This window comes from Mobula birostris, chromosome 11 (genome assembly GCF_030028105.1).
Source record: "Mobula birostris isolate sMobBir1 chromosome 11, sMobBir1.hap1, whole genome shotgun sequence".
NCBI lineage: Eukaryota > Metazoa > Chordata > Chondrichthyes > Myliobatiformes > Myliobatidae > Mobula > Mobula birostris.
In genome coordinates, this window is record NC_092380.1 from 64347269 (window position 1) to 64365590 (window position 18322).

The following is an 18322-nucleotide window of genomic DNA, read 5'->3' on the forward strand; positions in this document are numbered from 1 at the left end:
GGATGAAAAGGCACACTGACGATGCTTTTAGGACTCAGTGTAAGTAGTGCTGAGATGGAGAAACAAACGCAACATGCTGGAGGAACTCGATGGACCAGGCGGCGTCTATGGAAAGGAACGAGACCCTTCATCATGGAAAGGAAGGGAGGAAAAGGCAGAATAAGAATGTGGGGGGTGGGGCAGCAGTACAAGCTGGAAGGTGATAGGTGATGCCAGGTGAAGGGGAAGGTATGTGCGTGAGGGAATAGGGATGAAGTGAGAAGCTGGGAGCCGGCAGGTGGAAAATTTAAAGAGCTGACGAAGAAGGAATCTGATAGGAGAGGAGAATGGACCATGGGAAAAAGGGAAGGAAGAGGGGAACCAGAGAGAGGTAATAGACGTGAGAAGGGGTAAGAGAAGAGCCAGAATGGGGAATGAAAAATCAGGTGGGGATGGAGAAATTACTGTAAGTTATAGAAATTGATGTTCATCTGTAAGGTTGGAGGCTAGCACGATGAAATATGAGGTGTTGCTCCTCCAGCCTGAGAGTGGCCTCAACATGGCACCACAGGAGGCCACATGTCAGACTAGGAACGGGAAAAAGAATTAAAATGGTTGGACACCGTGATATCCTGCTTGTTATGTATGGAATGAAGGTGTTCAACAAAGCGGTCCCCCAATCTATGTTGGGCCTCATTGATGTAGAGGAGGCTGCACCAGATGCAGTAGACGATCCCGACAGAATTACAGGTGAAGTAATGGAAGGACTGTTTGGGGCTCTGAATGGTGGTGAGGGAGGAGACCAATAGGCAGGAGCAACACTTGCTCTGCTTGCAGGGAGAAGTGCCGAGAGGGAAATCAGTGGGGAGGGGTGAATGGATAACAGAATCATGGAGAGAACAGTCCATGCAGAAGGTGGAGAGGGGAGAGTTGGGGGAGTTAAAGATGCATTTGGTGGTACCCTGTGGAAAGTGGACAGGGTGGGGGGGCTCCTTTGTAAACCCCCTCCCACCTAATCATCCACTTCATGCCAGGTTCCACTATACCCAAAGCAGGCTCAGGGTACTTCACTTCCTGCCCTGGCTTGAGAGAATGAATTGCATAATTTCAGGTAACCATGTTTTTTTTTCCTGTTCATGTTAGAGGTGGCCAGTTGAGTCATGAAATCTTCGCCTGTAGCAACAAGTGTTTGATCGGCAGGGCATTCACAGCATGTTTTGTCAAATACCCATTTCCATGGTTCCACCCACATTCTTTTGTTTCTTTTCTGTCTGATTGCCATCACAGAAAGCAGTATGCTACCTAGGCAACCATGGTCTCCAGTGACATCCCTCTCCAGCTCTATCTCTGGGCAATGTATGGTTGTGTTCTCAATTATTTTTTTTTTAAAAACACATGCCTGAAGAGCTCAGCCATTCAAGCAGCATCTCCAGGAGCAGAAAAGAGTTCACGTTTCAGGTGAGGGACCCCCAGGAAGTTCAGCTGCCTGACTGGCTGAGTTCTTTCAGCATTTTCATTTTAATTTTAGGTTCCAGCATCTCCATTTTGGTTTCTCAGAATTCCAGTTCTGATTATTGGACGGCCATTGCTCTGAAATACTAACTCACCGCCCCCTCCCTTCACAGAAGCTGCCGACTGAGTATTTCCAGCACTTTGATTTTGTTTCCTCTCCACACCTGCGGAGTTTTGCTTCTTGCGTTTCGAAAACAGTACAGTTCAGTTTCATACATCAAAGTTGCTGGTGAACGCAGCAGGCCAGGTAGCATCTCTAGGAAGAGGTACAGTCGACGTTTCAGAGGAAGGGTCTCGGCCTGAAACGTCGACTGTACCTCTTCCTAGAGATGCTGCCTGGCCTGCTGCGTTCACCAGCAACTTTTATGTGTGTTGCTTGAATTTCCAGCATCTGCAAAATTTCTCGTGTTTGCGGTTGAGTTTCATTGTAGCAACAATGAAAATAAATCACTTGATAACGTTTTTGAATGCTATCATCACAATGTCAACGTTGAATGGATTTTTCCGGAGCATTTGCGCAGCGAGCTGGCCCGTTACAGTTCGATTCCCTCCGGACAATGTGGAAAGAGTTCAGGCTGGGAAGAGCATTTCAGCTTCAACATGAGGTGTATGCATTAGCATAAATATAATTACAGTTTGTAACGCGGAGTTGAAGCAATCCAAATTGATGGCGCCCCGGAGCAGCGAGTCGGTAGCATTAGAATCTGCCCATGAAGCGTTCCCGTGTGGCCGGACTCAAAGGAGGAAGAAATTTTTAAAAATTGGGAAGACTAGTAATTTGTGCAAATCGGGAAAGGGACTTTACTAAAACTGCTTCAGCCGCAATTTCGTTGGATTGAGATTCACTTGAAAACTCTTAAATAAGTATCAGCCCCCAACTAGTTCGAAAGATCAGGCCTGAACCAATGTCTGCCGACGACAGCAGTGTTACAGCGACTTGATTGGTCCAAAAACTCTGCTGATCACCCTAGGATACAGCATCGTATTAATGGTTAATTCTTGTAGGATGTTGCTGGGCGGGCTGGAAGTATAAGATGAAGAGCTAGAGCTTAGATAACAGGTAAAGAGAGAGAGAGGGGAGGGAGGGAAAGTGAGAGAGAGTGTGTGGGAGAGAAAGAGAGAGCGAGTGTGGGAGAGAAAGAGAGAGAGCGAGTGTGTGAGAGAGAAAGAAAGAGAGAGCGAGTGTGAAAAGGCGCGCGAGAGAGAGAGCGAGTGAGAGAAAGAAAGAGAGAGAGAAACTAACGTGAAGGAGCAAGTAGAGAAAGGCTAGCATGGGGAAAGGTGGAGAACAAGGAGAAGAAGAGGGAGAATGCGAGAAAAAACTAACCCATTACACGTGGGAAGAGATCCAGAAGCACAATAGCAGGACGGACAAGTGGCTAGTGATTGATAGGAAGGTATACAACATCACCAACTGGGCTCTAAAACATCCGGGAGGGATACGGGTTATCAGTCACTATGCCGGAGAGGACGCCACGGTAAGGAGATCGCCTCGATGTGTATTAAAGAGAAGCTGAACGCGTGTCAAATAAACGCGTTCCATTCATGGAGGGATGCATTTTCTGCCACTTGTGCCGGTATATTGTGGCCCAAGAATTCTTTGTTGTAATGTTTGAGTCTAACAACATTTATTGGCGTTCTTTCCAAAATTCTGGTGTTTTTAACCCCAGATCAGTGCAAGCTGCTTTACAGGTTTGAATTTTTTTTCAATACAAGGCACGGAGCACCAGATTTTGGCAGGGGCCCGGGGTTACTTGAGTTCAAGAATGCAGAGTTACTCTCGGTCATATGAAGCTGTGACATCGTGCTTGTTCTTTTGAGGGGCGAGCTGTCGGAGCTACAACACCAAGCCAGGTTTACATGTGAATACTAAAATGCTCCTGGTGAAAACAGAACTTAATCGGGAAAGGGGATCGTTTAAAATATGCAATCAAGCATAATCTTCAAGGCGATCATTATGGTTTTCACAAAACGCGTGAATGGGTTCGCTGTTTGCAGTTTCAAAAATATTCACTTCAAAATATTCACTTCAAAATCTTCAAAAACCCAGGAATCCCACACGATAAGATGATGTTTTCAGTCACATTGTTCAGTATCACCATCAACGTCACCGATAAATTAATTCTGATTTAGAATGTAATCTCCAAACCGCTCTCATTTCATGTTACATTAAAAAGCCGAAATTGTTTTACTTATGACAATATTTGACTCTATTAAGTACTACTTAATTCATTCAGGTAAAATTATTATTTTACTATTATAATATATTAATTTAATTAAAGCTGCTCTGGAGTAAATTATTGCTAATAATCTGAAATTTTCAAATTGCTTCCACATAACCACCTTTTTACTGTGTCCAATTCCCATCCCCTGTTGAAATTGCTGTATTTTTGCTGGAACATAGTTCCACAGATGTCCGTGGTTCATGTGAACTTAGACTGTGTGTATTACCAGACTCTTCATTTATGGGAGATAGTATATTTCAGGTATATAACTAATATCTAATGGATTGGACTTTTAGCACAATATTGATTATTGAGTTCTGACTTATAGTTACATCTTGAGATTGGCTAATTCATGGGAAACTTCGAATTGCACCGGATTGCCTCCTTCATGGGTAAAGCAGCCATCATAGGATTGGGATACCATATTCATGATACAATATTCCCTCGTTTTTTAACAGCTGTGCGGACCAACCATTGCTCTGAGCAGGAAACTTTTACATGGTCTGAAAACTGTGTAGCACTTGATTTTTTTGTTTGTAATATGCACATTAAACACAAACCACAAGTTACAACACGTAAACAATGTCAGGCAGTCGAAATGACTGACTGGCACAATGGCAAAAAAAAACGTTTTGACTGGATGGCATTGGCATTCAGCAGGCCAGCAGTTTAGTAACAATGAGCTACAGGCTTCCATTCTGTTTTTATTGTTACAATTTCTAAGTGTTGTAACTTGAAACAATGACAATGTAAATATGTTGAAGCTCTAAAATATTGTGATACATTTATTATTTAGAAAATTTATGGATTATATTTGTTAATACAACATTAATTACACAGTATTCCACAATTATATTGTTCAAAATTACATTAGCATAATTTCAAAATTATGTTAATATTATATAAAATAAAATTCCAGCTGCGTGGCAACAACGTCTATGTGTGTGGGAGCATTTCAGTTACTATTGGCTGCCTAATTGCGCAGCTTAGAGGGAACCGTGTTCATGAACTGATCTAATGAAATGTTGTTGTACTTGTGTATGTATATATACATACAGTGGTGCTAGAAAGTTTGTGAACCCCATAGAACTTTCTCTTTTTCTGCATAAATAAAATTTTTCTGCTAAATTGTGATCAGATCTTCACAAGTCCTAACACTAGATAAAGAGAACTCAATTAAATAAATAACAGGAAGAAATTATACTTGTTCATTTATTTATTGAGACAAATGATCCAATATTACATGTATTTATTGGAAAAAGTATGTGAACCTCTGGAGTACTACCTTCCACAGAAGCTATTTGAAGTCAGGAGTTTCAGTCAATGAGATGAGATTGGAGGTGTGGGTTGTAGAGGTGTGCGGCCCTATGAAAAAGACACACAAAGTCAAGTTGCTGACAAAGCCTGGTCCTCTCAAGAAAGATCAAAACAACATTCAGTGCACTTTAGAAGAATTGTAGAGATGCATGAAGCTGGAAAAGACTACAAAAGCATTTCTAAAGACCTGAGTATTCATTAGTCCACAGTAAGAGAAATTGTCTACAAATGGAAGAAACTCAGTACTGTTGGTGCTGTCCCTAGGAGTGGGCATCCTGCAAAGATAACACCAAAAGCACAATGTGCCATGTGGAAGGAGGTAATAAAGAATGAAGGGTAACAGCAAAAGACCTACAGAAGTCCCTAGAACTTGCTAAAGTGTCTGTTCATGTGTTCATTATAAGGAAGACGTTGATCAAGAATTGTGTTCATGGAAGAACACCGAGGAGGTGTTCTCCAAAAAAAACATTGCTGCACGGCTAGGTTTGCAAATGACCACCTGGATGTTCTGCAATGCTCCTGGGACAATGTTCTGTGGACAGATGAGACAAAAGTTAAACTTTTTGGCAGAAATGTACATTGCTATGTTTGGAGGGAAAAGGGCACTGCAGACCAACACCAAAACCTCATCCCAGCTGTGAAGCATGGTGGAAGGAGCATTATGGTTTGGGGCTGCTTTGCTCCTTCAGCTCCTGGACAGCTTGCAATCATTGAGGGAACAATGAATTCAAAATTGTATCAAGACATTTTATAGGAGAATGTCAGGGTTGCAGTCCATCACCTGAAGCTTAATAGAATTGGTTAATGCAGCAAGACAATGATCCGAAAGACAAGATTAAATCAACAACAGAATGGTTTAAGAAGAAAAAAAAATGTTTTGGAATGCCTAAGTCAAAGTCCTGACCTTAATCCTATAGAAAAGTTGTAAAAGGACCTGAAGCAAGCAGTTCATGCAAGGAAGCCCACCAACATCCCAGAGATGAAGCAGTTTTGTAAGGAGGAAGAGTCTAAAATTCTTCCTGTGTGGGACTGATTAACAGTTATGTTTGGTTGTAGTTATTGCTGAACAAGGGGGTCACACCAAATACTGAATGCAAAGGTTCACATACTTTTTCCAACAAATACATTGATATTGGATAATTTTTCTCAATAAATAAATGAACAAGTATATGGTTTTTGTGTTATTTATTTCATTGGGTTCTCTATCTAGTTTTAGGACTTGCATGAAGATCTGATTACTCTTTAGGTCATATTTATGCAGAAATAGAGAAAATTCTACAGGGTTCACAAACTTTCTAGCATCAATGTAGGTTGTATTGAAGAGATTCCACTGAGTTATTTAGATATGATGGATGATTAAGTGTCCTTGTAATGCTGTCATCTCAGGTGTAGCATGGGTACTACTAGATTTGTCAGATTCTACTGTTGGTTCATTTCAAGAGTGTTTTTATTTGCATTTGGCAAAAGCAGTTAACTTTATTTATTATAATTCCTCAGTCAAAAGATATAGATAGATGTCCAGACTCGCTAATTTTGGGAACTTAGCCAATCCATACAGTGAAAAAGAGACAATTACCTACACACATTCAATGCAGGTTTTCCAGCACCTCTTGCAATTTCATTCTCTTATTCATAGAATGCAAAGGATACCAACAATTGGATTGTCATCTATCTTGGGACTTTCATCAAGAGTAATGATTTTTGCTTAATCACTCACCATGTTAGCACTGCATTTCAAATCCTTTTCAAATTTTTGGAAAACTGATATGCATTTGGCTCTTGCTGTAGGTGTTCCTCAGTGAAACAACACATCAAAGGATCTGTCTTCTAGATTCAATCTGTAACCCAATTGCCTGAACAATTCACAAGTTGCCTCCTCTGCTCATGCTTTCTTTTCCATAAAACCGTAAGACCATAAGATGGAGGAACAGAATTAGGCCATTGGGCCCATCGGGTATGTTCTGCCATTCATCATTGTTGCACTCTGCCCTATTCTCCTACCTTCTACCTGTAACCCCTCCAAGAGGACCACAACCTTATCATAGGGTTCGGAGATTTGCATGCCTCAATGACCCAGAGAGCTATGTTGGCTGTGGTGAGGGATTTATGCTTTGCTTCTCTTGTAGGGTCACCCATGCTAAACAGGTCAAAGGGTAGAGGCCAGACTAAGGGTGGTCCACCAGTCCTCCAGGTTTGGGGGTTCAGCTCAGGACTAACAACACTGATTCATAAAACAAAATTGTTATGGAAACAGCAATGAAGAATCCTGCATCTGAGTGTGACGGTATTGCTGAGTCTCCAGCTAGAACTGGCATGACTGACAGTAGTGAAAACTGAGAGGAAGCTACTGACATGATGAAGGAAGCCCTGAACACCGCCAGAGATGGAGGCCCTTCATTGCTGCCCTAAATGCCAGTGGCGTAACGGTTAGTAAGTAAGTCCCTGTAACCATAAGACAAAGGAGCAGAATTAGGCCATTCAGCCCATCAAGTCTGCTCCTCCATCCCATCATAACTGATTTATATCCCTGTCAAACCATTCTCCTGCCTTCTCCATGTAATCTTTGACACTCGTACTAATCAAGAACCTATCAACTTCCTCCTTAAATGCACCCAATGACATGGCCTCCACAGGCATCTGTGGCAATGTATTCCACAACATATTCCTCTAGCTAAACAAATTCATCCTCATCTCTATTCTGAAGGGGCATCTTGTATTCCGAGGCTGTTCCCTCTGATCCTGGACTCTGCAACTATAGGAAACATCCATTCCATGTACACTCTATCTAGGCCTTTCAATATTTGATAGCTTTAAATGAGATCCTCTCTTTCATCTAAACTGCAGTGAGTACAGGACCAGAGCCATTTAATGCTCCTCATATGATATACCTTTCAATCTCAGAATCATTTTCGTAAACCTCCTCTGAACCCTCTCCAGTTTCAGCACATCCTTTTGTAAATAAGGGGCCCAAAACTGCTCATAATACTCCAAGTAAGGCCTCACCAGTGTCTTATAAAGCCTCAATATTACACACCTTGCTTTTATATTCTGGTCCTCTCAAAATGAATGCTAACAATGTGTTTGCCTTCCTTACCACCAACTCAAACCTGCAAGTTAACCTTTAGAGATTCCTGCATGAGGACTCCCAAATCTCTTTGCGTCTCTGATTTCTAAATTTTCTCCCTGTTTAGAAAATAGGTTACGCCTTTATTCCTTTTAGCAAAGTGCATGACCATACACTTCCCTATATTGTATTCCATCTGCCACATTTGCCCATTCTCCCAGTGTGTCTAGGTCCATCTGCAGACCTAGTGTATGGATGATGCCTTTCCTCTACACTATCTGTTCCCCTCCCCCCCGTTTATCTTTGTATCATCCTCAAACTTAACCACAATTCCGCCAAACAAATAATGTGAAGAGATGCAGTCCCAACACCGACCCCTGTGGAACACCACTAGTCGTCAGCAGCCAACTGAAATGCCTTCTTTATTCCCACTCTTTGCCTCCTGCCGGTCAGTCCATCTTTTAACTGTAGTTGCATTTCTATTAGTCACATCTGCTGCTCCAGAAGTGGAGACTAGATGTTTTAATTTTATTTTTTGTTGCATCGGTGTTCTGTAATCTGTTGGGCAGTTGTGGCAGTAACCATGGAAACTGTAATGTATTTATAGTTCATGTATTCCTTTGATAAATTCAAAGGCAACATCTTTATCTTTCAAGTAATTGTGCACTCCTTTTGTTTCTCACTCCATTTGCTCCCATGTTATTCCTCTTCTGCACTTTGTCACATCACATCACTGACCAGTACATGGTCAAATAGAATTGATTCTAAGACTATAAGTGCACTCCAAATATAATTGTTTTATTCTGCTCAACAATACTCCTGGACCTGTTAAATATGGATTATATATAGAATAAGACTCCATTCTACCCTATGAAAGTATGGAGACTACATTTCAGTAGACTGTTTCAGAACTTTACAGTGACATTCTAATTTTCAGTCAGCTACCTTTCATCATCTGCAAGTGGATTTATCGAAAGAGCAGAATGATCTACAGTGGATGGTACTCTCTACAGAAAGCTCTAATGTTGTTTTAGATTGGAATCTTATTGTGGACAACTTCATCCCATAAATTTACAGTGAAATACATTTGGCTGGTGTATTAATCCGTGAAACTACAGCACATTGGGTATTATACAGCTGACTATAAGAGAAGTTGGGTTGTTAAATTACAGACAAATGAAATTGACCTAGTCATTAACTGAAAAGCCATTTAGCCTTTCCTCTTACTCCTCAGATGAAGTGATGACGTAGGGTCCCTGGCTCTGGACTCATGGTGCAATTACCCAAACTGAATGAAGTTGTCATTACCCATGTAGTTTTCAGTGACCTTTTAAATCTTGTTTTGAAACTGCTCTTGTTAAATTCATGGGTAAGTGTGTCACAGTTGCTGAGTAAGTTTCTGTTCTATGCTGAGTTGTCCCCTGCTCTGTCTATTACAGCTGAGACAGTGTATGGATGATGCCTTTCAGAAAATAGTGGAATCTTACAACAGGGGGCCATTTGGCAGTTCTGAATATGGCTGATTCTGAAACAATTCTTCAAATCCCTTGGTTCTGCTGACAAGTCCTGTTCAAATACATGTCCAGGTGCATTGTAAAGAGTGTTGTGAAACCTGATTTTACCACATTGTCAAACACTGATTTCCTGGTCTTGCCAGCTATGTTTATGGGGAAAATTTTCACATTTTCCCTCAAGTTTGTTTTATTGTTCATTTTGAATCTATTATCTTTGCCTATTGACTTACTTTCTGTCTGAAATAAGTTCTCTGTGCTGACTCAGTTATGGCCTTCACAGTTTTGATAACTTTTACATCTCTTGTTAACTTCCTTTGCTAAGAGAACAACTCCCAGTTCTGTCTCTTCTTGGCCAAACCTTCTCTTAATCTTCTTCAGGGATTTATAGAGTGAGGCGTTCAGGTCAGTACACCAGTGGAGGCCTTACAGGTTTGAATGATGTACTTACTTTTCTGTCGCCAAATTATAAAGCCAAGTATGCCATATTACTTTCTAAGTCATTCTTACTAACTCATCCTGCGACTTTGGAGAGACATCCTTCATTTCCCTTGACTTCCTCATCAGGATACCACGGTCAGTGTGGATCCATGGTGACATCGGACAATTCACACAGGTGCACCTCAGCGATCTGTGTTTAGGCCACTTCTGTACTCTCTCTACCCTCATGACTGTGGCTAAGCACAACTCAAACACGATCCTTACAGATGACCTTGTCAGTGTTAACATCTCAGATGGTGATGAGGAGTGAGATAGATCTGCTGATCGAGTGGTATTGCAACAACAACTTCACACTGGGTGCCAGCAAGTCAAGGAATTGATCGTAGACTTCAGGAAGGGGAAGTCAAGAGAACATGCACTAGTCCTCGGGTGAAAAAGGTGAATAGCTTTAACCTCCTGGGTGTTAACATCTCAGAGGATATGTACTGGGACCAACACAGTGATTAATCACAAAAAAGGGCACACTACAGCTCAACTTATTTATGAATTTGAGGAGATGTCATTTACTTGGATTTTCAGAAGGTATTTGATAACATGCCACTCATGAGGCTGCTTAACAAGATAAAATCCTATGGCGTTACAGGAAAGATACTGGCATGGACAGATGAATGACAGGAGGCAGTGAGTTGGAATAAAAGGGGCCTTTTCTGGTTGGCTGCCAATGACTAGTGCTGTTCTTCAGGGGTCAGTATTGGGACTGCTACTTTATTCACATTGTTTATCAGTGATTGGGATAATGGAATTGATGGCTTTGTGGTAAAGTTTGGGGATGATATGAAGATAGGTGGAGGGTTAGGTAGTGCTGAGGAAGCAATGCAATTGCAGCAGGACTTAGACAAATTGGAAGAATGGCCAAAAAAGTGGCAGATCGAATACAGTGTTGGGAAATGAATGATAATATATTTTGGTAAAAGGAACAATGGTGCGGACTATTATCTAAATGGAGAGAAGGTTCAAACATCAGAGGTGCAGGGGGCCTAAGGAGTCATTGTGCAAGACTCCCAGAAGGTTAGTTTAAAGGTTGAGTCTGTGGTAAAGAAGGCAATTGCAATATTGGCATTTATTTCAAGGGGAATAGAATATAAAAGCAAGGAGATAATGCTGAGTCTTTATAAGACACTAGTCAGGCCGTGATTAAGACCATAAGACATTAGAGCAGAATTAGGCCATTCAACCCATTGAGTTTGCTCCACCATTCCACCATGGCTGATCCCGGATCCCATTCAACCCCACACACCTGCCTTCTCACCATTACCTTTGATGCCCTGACTTAGAGCATTGTCAACAGTTTTGGGCCCCATATCTCAGAAAGGATGTTTTGTCATTGGAGAGTGTCCAGGGGAGGTTCACAAGGATGATTCCTCAAATGAAGGGGTTATCATATGAGGAGCACTTGGCAGCTTTGGGCCTGTACTGACTGGAATTTAGAAGAATGTGGGAGGATCTCATTGAAACCTACTGATAGGGTGGATGTGGAGAGGATGTTCCTTATAGTAAGGGTGCACGAAACTAGAGGGCACAGCCTCAAATTTGAGGGGCAACTTTTTAAAATGGAGATAAGGAGGATTTTTTTAGTCAGAGAGTATTGAATCTGTGGAATGCTCTGCCACAGACTGTCATGCGTATATTTAAGGTTGAAGTTGATCATTTCCTGATCGGTCAGGGCATCAAAGGATATAGCGGGAAGCCAGGTGTATGGGGTTGAGTGGGGATCAGGGATCTGTCATGATGGAATGGTGGAACAGACTCGATGGGCTGAATGGCCTAATTCTGCTCCTGTGTCTTATGGTCTTACGGAGATTTGGTATGTCACCAAAGACTCTAGTGAATTTCTATAGATGTATGATGGAGAGTGTACTGACTAGTTGCATCACCGCCTGGTTTGGAGCGTCAAATGCACAGGATTGCAAGAGGCTCCAGATGACTGTAGACTCAGCCAGCTTCATCACAGGCACATTGAGGACATCGTCAAAGGGAGTACCTCAAGAAGGTGCCATCCATCATTAAGGACTCTCACCATCCAGAACATGCCCTCTTCTCGTATAACTGTCAGGGAGGAGTAGAAGAGCCTGAAGACCTATCCTTCAGGAACATTGCTTTGCATCCTTGTGCTTATAGATTTCATGAGTCTTTTTATTCCTTGTGAGATCTGCTCCTATCCTATTAATTGTTTACTACAGTGATGTGCTGTATTATCTGTACACTTCCTTTTTTTTGATTTCCCTGCCCAAGTCTGGGCTATTGAAATAAAGCAGCCAATTAGAACATGGAACATAGAACAGTACAGGCCCATCGGCTCACAATGTTGTGCTGGCCCTTTTAAATACTCTCTTCCACATCACGCTAAATTTGACATGCAATTAATGTACTGATCCAAGAGTGTCTAAGTGTCCTGAATGTATCTGCATCTGCCACCAGCCCTGACAACGTGTTCTATGCACCTACTACTCTCTGTGTAAAAGAACTCTACCATTGACACCCCTGCCTATAATTCCCTTCAGACACCTTAAAAGTTATGCCACCTTATTTCTGCCCTGGGGTGGGAAATTATCCTTGGTTGTCCACACTATTTATGCCTCTAATGCCTCTTATCAGCTTGTACACTTCTAATCCTCCTTCATTCCAAAGAGAAAAGTCCTAGCTCACTCAACCTATCCTTATAAGACGTGCTCTCCAATCCAGGTGGCATCCTGGTAAATCTCCTCTGCACCCTCTCTAAAGCTTCCACATTGTTTCTATAATGAGGTGACCAGAACTGAAAGGCAATATTCCAAGTGTGCTCTAACCACTTTTATAGAGCTGCAAGAGTACCTCGTGGCTCCTGAATTCAATCCCCTGACTAATGGAAGTCAACACAGTATTTGCCTTTTTAACCACCCAATCAACTTGCACAGCAACGTTGAGAATCTGTGGACGTGACCTTAAGATCTCGCTGTTTCTCACACTATTAAGAATCTTCCCATTAACCATGTATTTTACTTTCCATTCCAAAATGAACCACTTCACACTCTTCTGGGTTTGAACTCTATCTGTACTTCTCAGCAAACTCTGCATCCTATCAATGACCCTTTATAACCTACAACAACCTTTTAATCTATCCACAACACCACCATCTTTTGTGTCAACTGCAAACATACTAACTGACCCTTTCACTTCCTCATCCAAATTATTGAAAAAAATCACAAAGAGCAGGGTCCCAGAATGGATCCCTGTGGAACACCACTGGTCACCAAACTCCTAGCAGAATATGTTGCATCTACAACCACCCTCTTCTGCGGACAAGCCAGTTCTATATCCACACAGCCAAATTTCCATGGATCCATTTCCTCCAGACTTTCTGAATGAGCCTATGATGGGGAACCTTGTCAACGGCCTTACTTAAATCCATATACACCACATCTACTGCTCTGCTTTCATCAGTTTGGTTTGCCACTTCCTCAAATCAGGCTCGTGAGACACGATCTGGTCCTCACAAAGCCACATTGACTATCACTGATCAGACTGTACTTTTTCCTAATGCCCGTTAGTCCTGTCTCGAAGAAACAGGAATAGTTTGCCCATCACCGACATAAGACTCGCTGGTCTATAATTCCCATGGTTATCCATATTACCTTCCTTGAAAAAAGAAATATCATTTGCTACACTCCAGTCTGTTGGTGGCACTCCTGTGGCCAGTAAGGATATAAAGAACCTCACCAAAGTTGCAGCAGATCTCCTCCCTCACTTCTGGTAGTAGCCGGGAGGTATATTCCATCCAGCCTAGGGATCTATTCCATCCAGCCTGGGGATCTATCTATCCCAATGTTTTTCAAGAGTCCTGGCACATCCTCTTTCTTAAAATCAACATGTTCCAGCATATGAGCCTGTACTACATTGACCTCATATTTGTCAAAGTCCCTCTCATTGGTGAATACTAAAGCAAAGTATTCATCAAGAACCTCCTCTACGTCCTCCAACTCCAGCACATTTTCTTTATTCCTGATTGGTTCTACTTTCACTTTAACCATCCTCTTGTACTTCACATGTGTGTAGAACATCTTGGGGTTTTCCTGAATCCCACTCACCAAGACCTTTTCATGTCCCTTTCTAGCTCTTATAAAACAATTTTTAAGTGTCTTTCAGAATCACTTTATTGCCAGTATATGAAACATACCAGAACTGATTGTAGCAACACACATCAAAGTTGCTGGTGAACGCAGCAGGCCAGGCAGCACCTCTAGGAAGAGGTGCAGTCGACGTTTCAGGCTGAGACCCTTCGTCAGGACTAACTGAAGGAAGAGTGAGTAAGGGATTTGAAAGTGGGAGGAGGAGGGGGAGATCCAAAATGATAGGAGAAGACAGGAGGGGGAGGGATGGAGCCAAGAGCTGGACAGGTGATAGGCAAAAGGGATACGAGAGGATCATGGGACAGGAGGTCTGGGAAGAAAGACAAGGGGGGGGAACCCAGAGGATGGGCAAGGGGTATATTCAGAGGGACAGAGGGAGAAAAAGGACAGTGAGAGAAAGAAAGTGTGTATAAAAATAAGTAACAGATGGGGTACGAGGGGGAGGTGGGGCCTTAGCGGAAGTTAGAGAAGTCGATGTTCATGCCATCAGGTTGGAGGCTACCCAGACGGAATATAAGGTGTTGTTCCTCCAACCTGAGTGTGGCTTCATCTTTACAGTAGAGGAGGCCGTGGATAGACATGTCAGAATGGGAATGGGATGTGGAATTAAAATGTGTGGCCACTGGGAGATCCTGCTTTCTCTGGCTACAGTAGAGGAGGCCACTCTCACTCTCCTTTTTCTCCCTCTGTCCCTCTGAATATACCCCTTGCCCATCCTCTGGGTTCCCCACCCCCGTCTTTCTTCCTGGACCTCCTGTCCCATGATCCTCTCGTATCCCTTTTGCCAATCACCTGTCCAGCTCTTGGCTCCATCCCTCCCCCTCCTGTCTTCTCCTATCATTTTGGATCTCCCCCTCCCCCTCCAACTTTCAAATCTCTTACTCACTCTTCCTTCAGTTAGTCCTGATGAAGGGTCTCGGCCTGAAACGTCGACTGCACCTCTTCCTAGAGATGCTGCCTGGCCTGCTGCGTTCACCAGCAACTTTGATGTGTGTTGCTTGAATTTCCAGCATCTGCAGAATTCCTGTTGTTTGCGTTCAGAACTGATTGTAGTTTGGCGCCAAACATAAATCACAGGACAATATCATAACAGACAACGCAACAGCAACCAACAATTTGCAAGGCAATAATGCAAACAGCCATGAGCAATCAACAATTATCACAAATGTCAATAACTAAACTTCAATAAATGTGGAACATATGAACAAACTAAATAATTATCGACAGAACAAGCACAGCAAGAAAGACCATTTAAAGGGTGTTGTGCAGGGACACCTGAGTGAGTTTTGTTGAGAAGCTGGATAGCTACAGGAAGGACGCTTCAGAGATGACGTGTAGTCCTGGTGGTGATAAACTTCTGATTACTTTGTAACTCTCTCAAGCTCTGCCTGGTCCTTGATTCCTAAACCTTAATTTGCACCCATCCCCACCAATTAGACACTTCCCCTTACCATCTGCTCTACCTGTAAAAAAAGGCTATATTGAAGGTCAGGGAGTTGTGGTCACTGTCCCAAAATACTCACCAACCAAGAGATCTGTCTCCTGACCAGTTTCATTGTCTAATACCAGATCCAGTATGGCCTCTCTTCTAGTCAGCCTGTGTACATAATGTGTCAGGAATCCTTCCTGGACATACTAACAAAATCCACTCCATCTAATCTTTTTACATTAAGGAGGTGCCAATCAATTTTATAGAAGTTGAAGTCACCCATGACAACAATCCTGTTATTTTTGCGCCTTTCCAAGCCTGCCTGCCAATTTGCCCCTCAGTATTTCTGTTGCTATTGGGGGTTTATCGAATACTCCCTTCCTGATTCTAATGATCCTGTCATGACATCATCCCTTTCTGCAGTTATAATACTATCCCAGATTGCAATTGCACTCCCCCACCTCTTATTGCATCTCTCCCTGATCCTTTTGAAACGTTTAAACCCTGCAACGCACACAGCTATTCCTGCCCTTGTGAGTCATACCTCTGCCACACTAGTTTAAAACCTCCCCACAGGTCTAGCAAACCTGCTCCTCAAGTTCAGGTGTAACCCATCCCTTTTGTTCGGGTCACATCTTCCCCAGAAGAGATCCCAGTGATCCACAAAACTGTAACCCAGCACCTACACCAGTTCTTCAGCCACACATTCATCTGCCAAAGCATCCAATTCTTACCATCAGGGGCGCATGCTACAGGCAGTGATCCAGAGATTACCACCTTTGAGGTCCTGCTTTTCAGCTTCCTACCTAACTTAGTATATTTTCTCTTCAGTACCTCATCCCCTTTCCTACCTATGTCATTAGTACCAATATGTACCACAATTTTAAGCTGCTCACCCTCCCCCTTAAAATTTGAGATATCCCTTGACCTGGCACCTGGGAGGCAACAAACCTTTCAGGAGTTTTGTTCACAGCCACAAAATCCCCTAGCACCACTGCACTCCTCCTCTCACGTTCCCAGAGACCTGGTGGCTGTGGCTTTCCCTGATAGGTCACCCCTCCCACAGTGTCCAAAGCAGGATATTTGTTATTGAGGGAAATGGCCACAGGGATACTCTGCACTGTTCTATTCCCTTTCCCTCTCCTGACAGTCCCCCAGCCACCTGCCTTATGCAAGTTAGGTGTGACTACTTCCTGGTACCTCTTGGCGATTACTTTTTTATTTTCCCAGCTGAACTGAAAGTCATCCAGCTGCAGCTGCAGTTCCCTGATGTGACTTGCAAGGATCTGTACCCAGATGCACTTCTTGCAGATGTAGCAGTCAGGGAGACTGGGAGTTCTCGCTTGAGGAGCACACCTTTGTTCTAGGATCCATTCTGACTACTCTAGTGAGGAACTAATAGACAAATAAAGCGAAACTTGACAGAATCCTCAACCTAACCCCTGCCTCTTTTCGGTGAAGCCTCTTGAGCCAAGGCCTCTGTTCCACACTCTAACCCTGTCTGACTCCAACCATGGCTGCTCCCACAATTGCTGCTTGGCTTAAACCTATTTATTTGCCCTTGCAGTAGTTGTGGTCCAATATCAACTCTTTGCATGTCTAGTTTGCTTTTGATTGGGAGGTGGGAACAACCTACCAGAGACAGCGTGGTGGCTAGCACAGCGTCTTACAGTACCAGTGACCTTGGTTCAATTCCCACCGTTGTTTGTGAACAGTATGTATGCTTTTTCATTGACTGCGTGGGTTTCCTCTGGGTGCTTCAGTTTCCTCCCACAGTCCAAAGATGTACCAGTTGGTAGGTTAATGGGTCTTTGTAAATTGTCCTGTTGTCAACGGTGATCAACCCATTGTAATGAAACAAGTACCACAGTTGATTCTTTTCCACCGTTATTAGTAGCAAGCTACGAGAGAGAACCCTCCTTCTGCACTCTCACAGAGTCAGCCGCTGAGTTCTCTCTGTCGAAGCACAGAGATACAGAGTTTTTATACCATCTTTGTCACGTATGCAGAAAACAATTCTTTAGCTGCCCCCCCACAGTCACATGCCCAGCAACAGTGATAGTCCGAGACAAAGACCACTTGATCACCTCAAACAGAAGTGAAGTTCAGACACCCGGAACGATGTGCGCGATTAGATAATTGAGAACAAAGTGTAATTAGATTACTACGTCCTGCAAGTGAGACAAGGAAACCTGTAGCTTAACAGCTAAGTTCTTACAAGTCAGCGGGACAAAATTAACTCTTTACCATCTCATTCCCTCCTTTTATCGTTCCATGATAACCTAAAGTAGTGCTGAGAATGGATCAGAGAGCTTTTTCATAAAGACCTTACACCAGGTGTTAACGCAAGTCAGCAATACGCAGCATGCTATGATAATATTATTGCTCCGTGTAGCAAATAAGATGTCCAAGATCCTCCTAGTAACCAGCCTAACCACCCATCCCCTCCATTGGGTACTTGTCTAAAACTGTCTAGTTGCTCCTGGATTTCATGGATAGCATGAGATGCATTATAGGACTCATCCCTAACATGGGTAACACACTTGTCTCCCACAATCGCACATACTCCTCCCTGTTGTGCTAACTGGTAATCCACCGCATATCGAGTCTGCTGTGCATAGAGTTGTAGTTCTGCCATCTCCTGGTTGATAGCCTCCAATCCTTTCATAGTGCTGTTT

At 42.9% G+C, this 18322-nt stretch overlaps 1 protein-coding gene across 2 annotated transcripts in view; it reads left to right on the top strand.

Moving 5' to 3' along the window:
• The first annotated feature begins 2509 nt into the window (after positions 1-2509).
• Positions 2510-18322, top strand: part of fads2 (fatty acid desaturase 2) — a 118873-nt gene continuing 103060 nt past the window's right edge. The window contains exon 1 of one of the 2 annotated variants that reach the window (XM_072272402.1): positions 2510-2969. In XM_072272402.1, coding sequence (XP_072128503.1) covers positions 2763-2969 — 207 coding nt within the window. In that variant the 5' untranslated portion in view covers positions 2510-2762. The remainder of the gene's footprint in view (positions 2970-18322) is intronic. The other variant, XM_072272401.1, reaches the window with a different exon arrangement.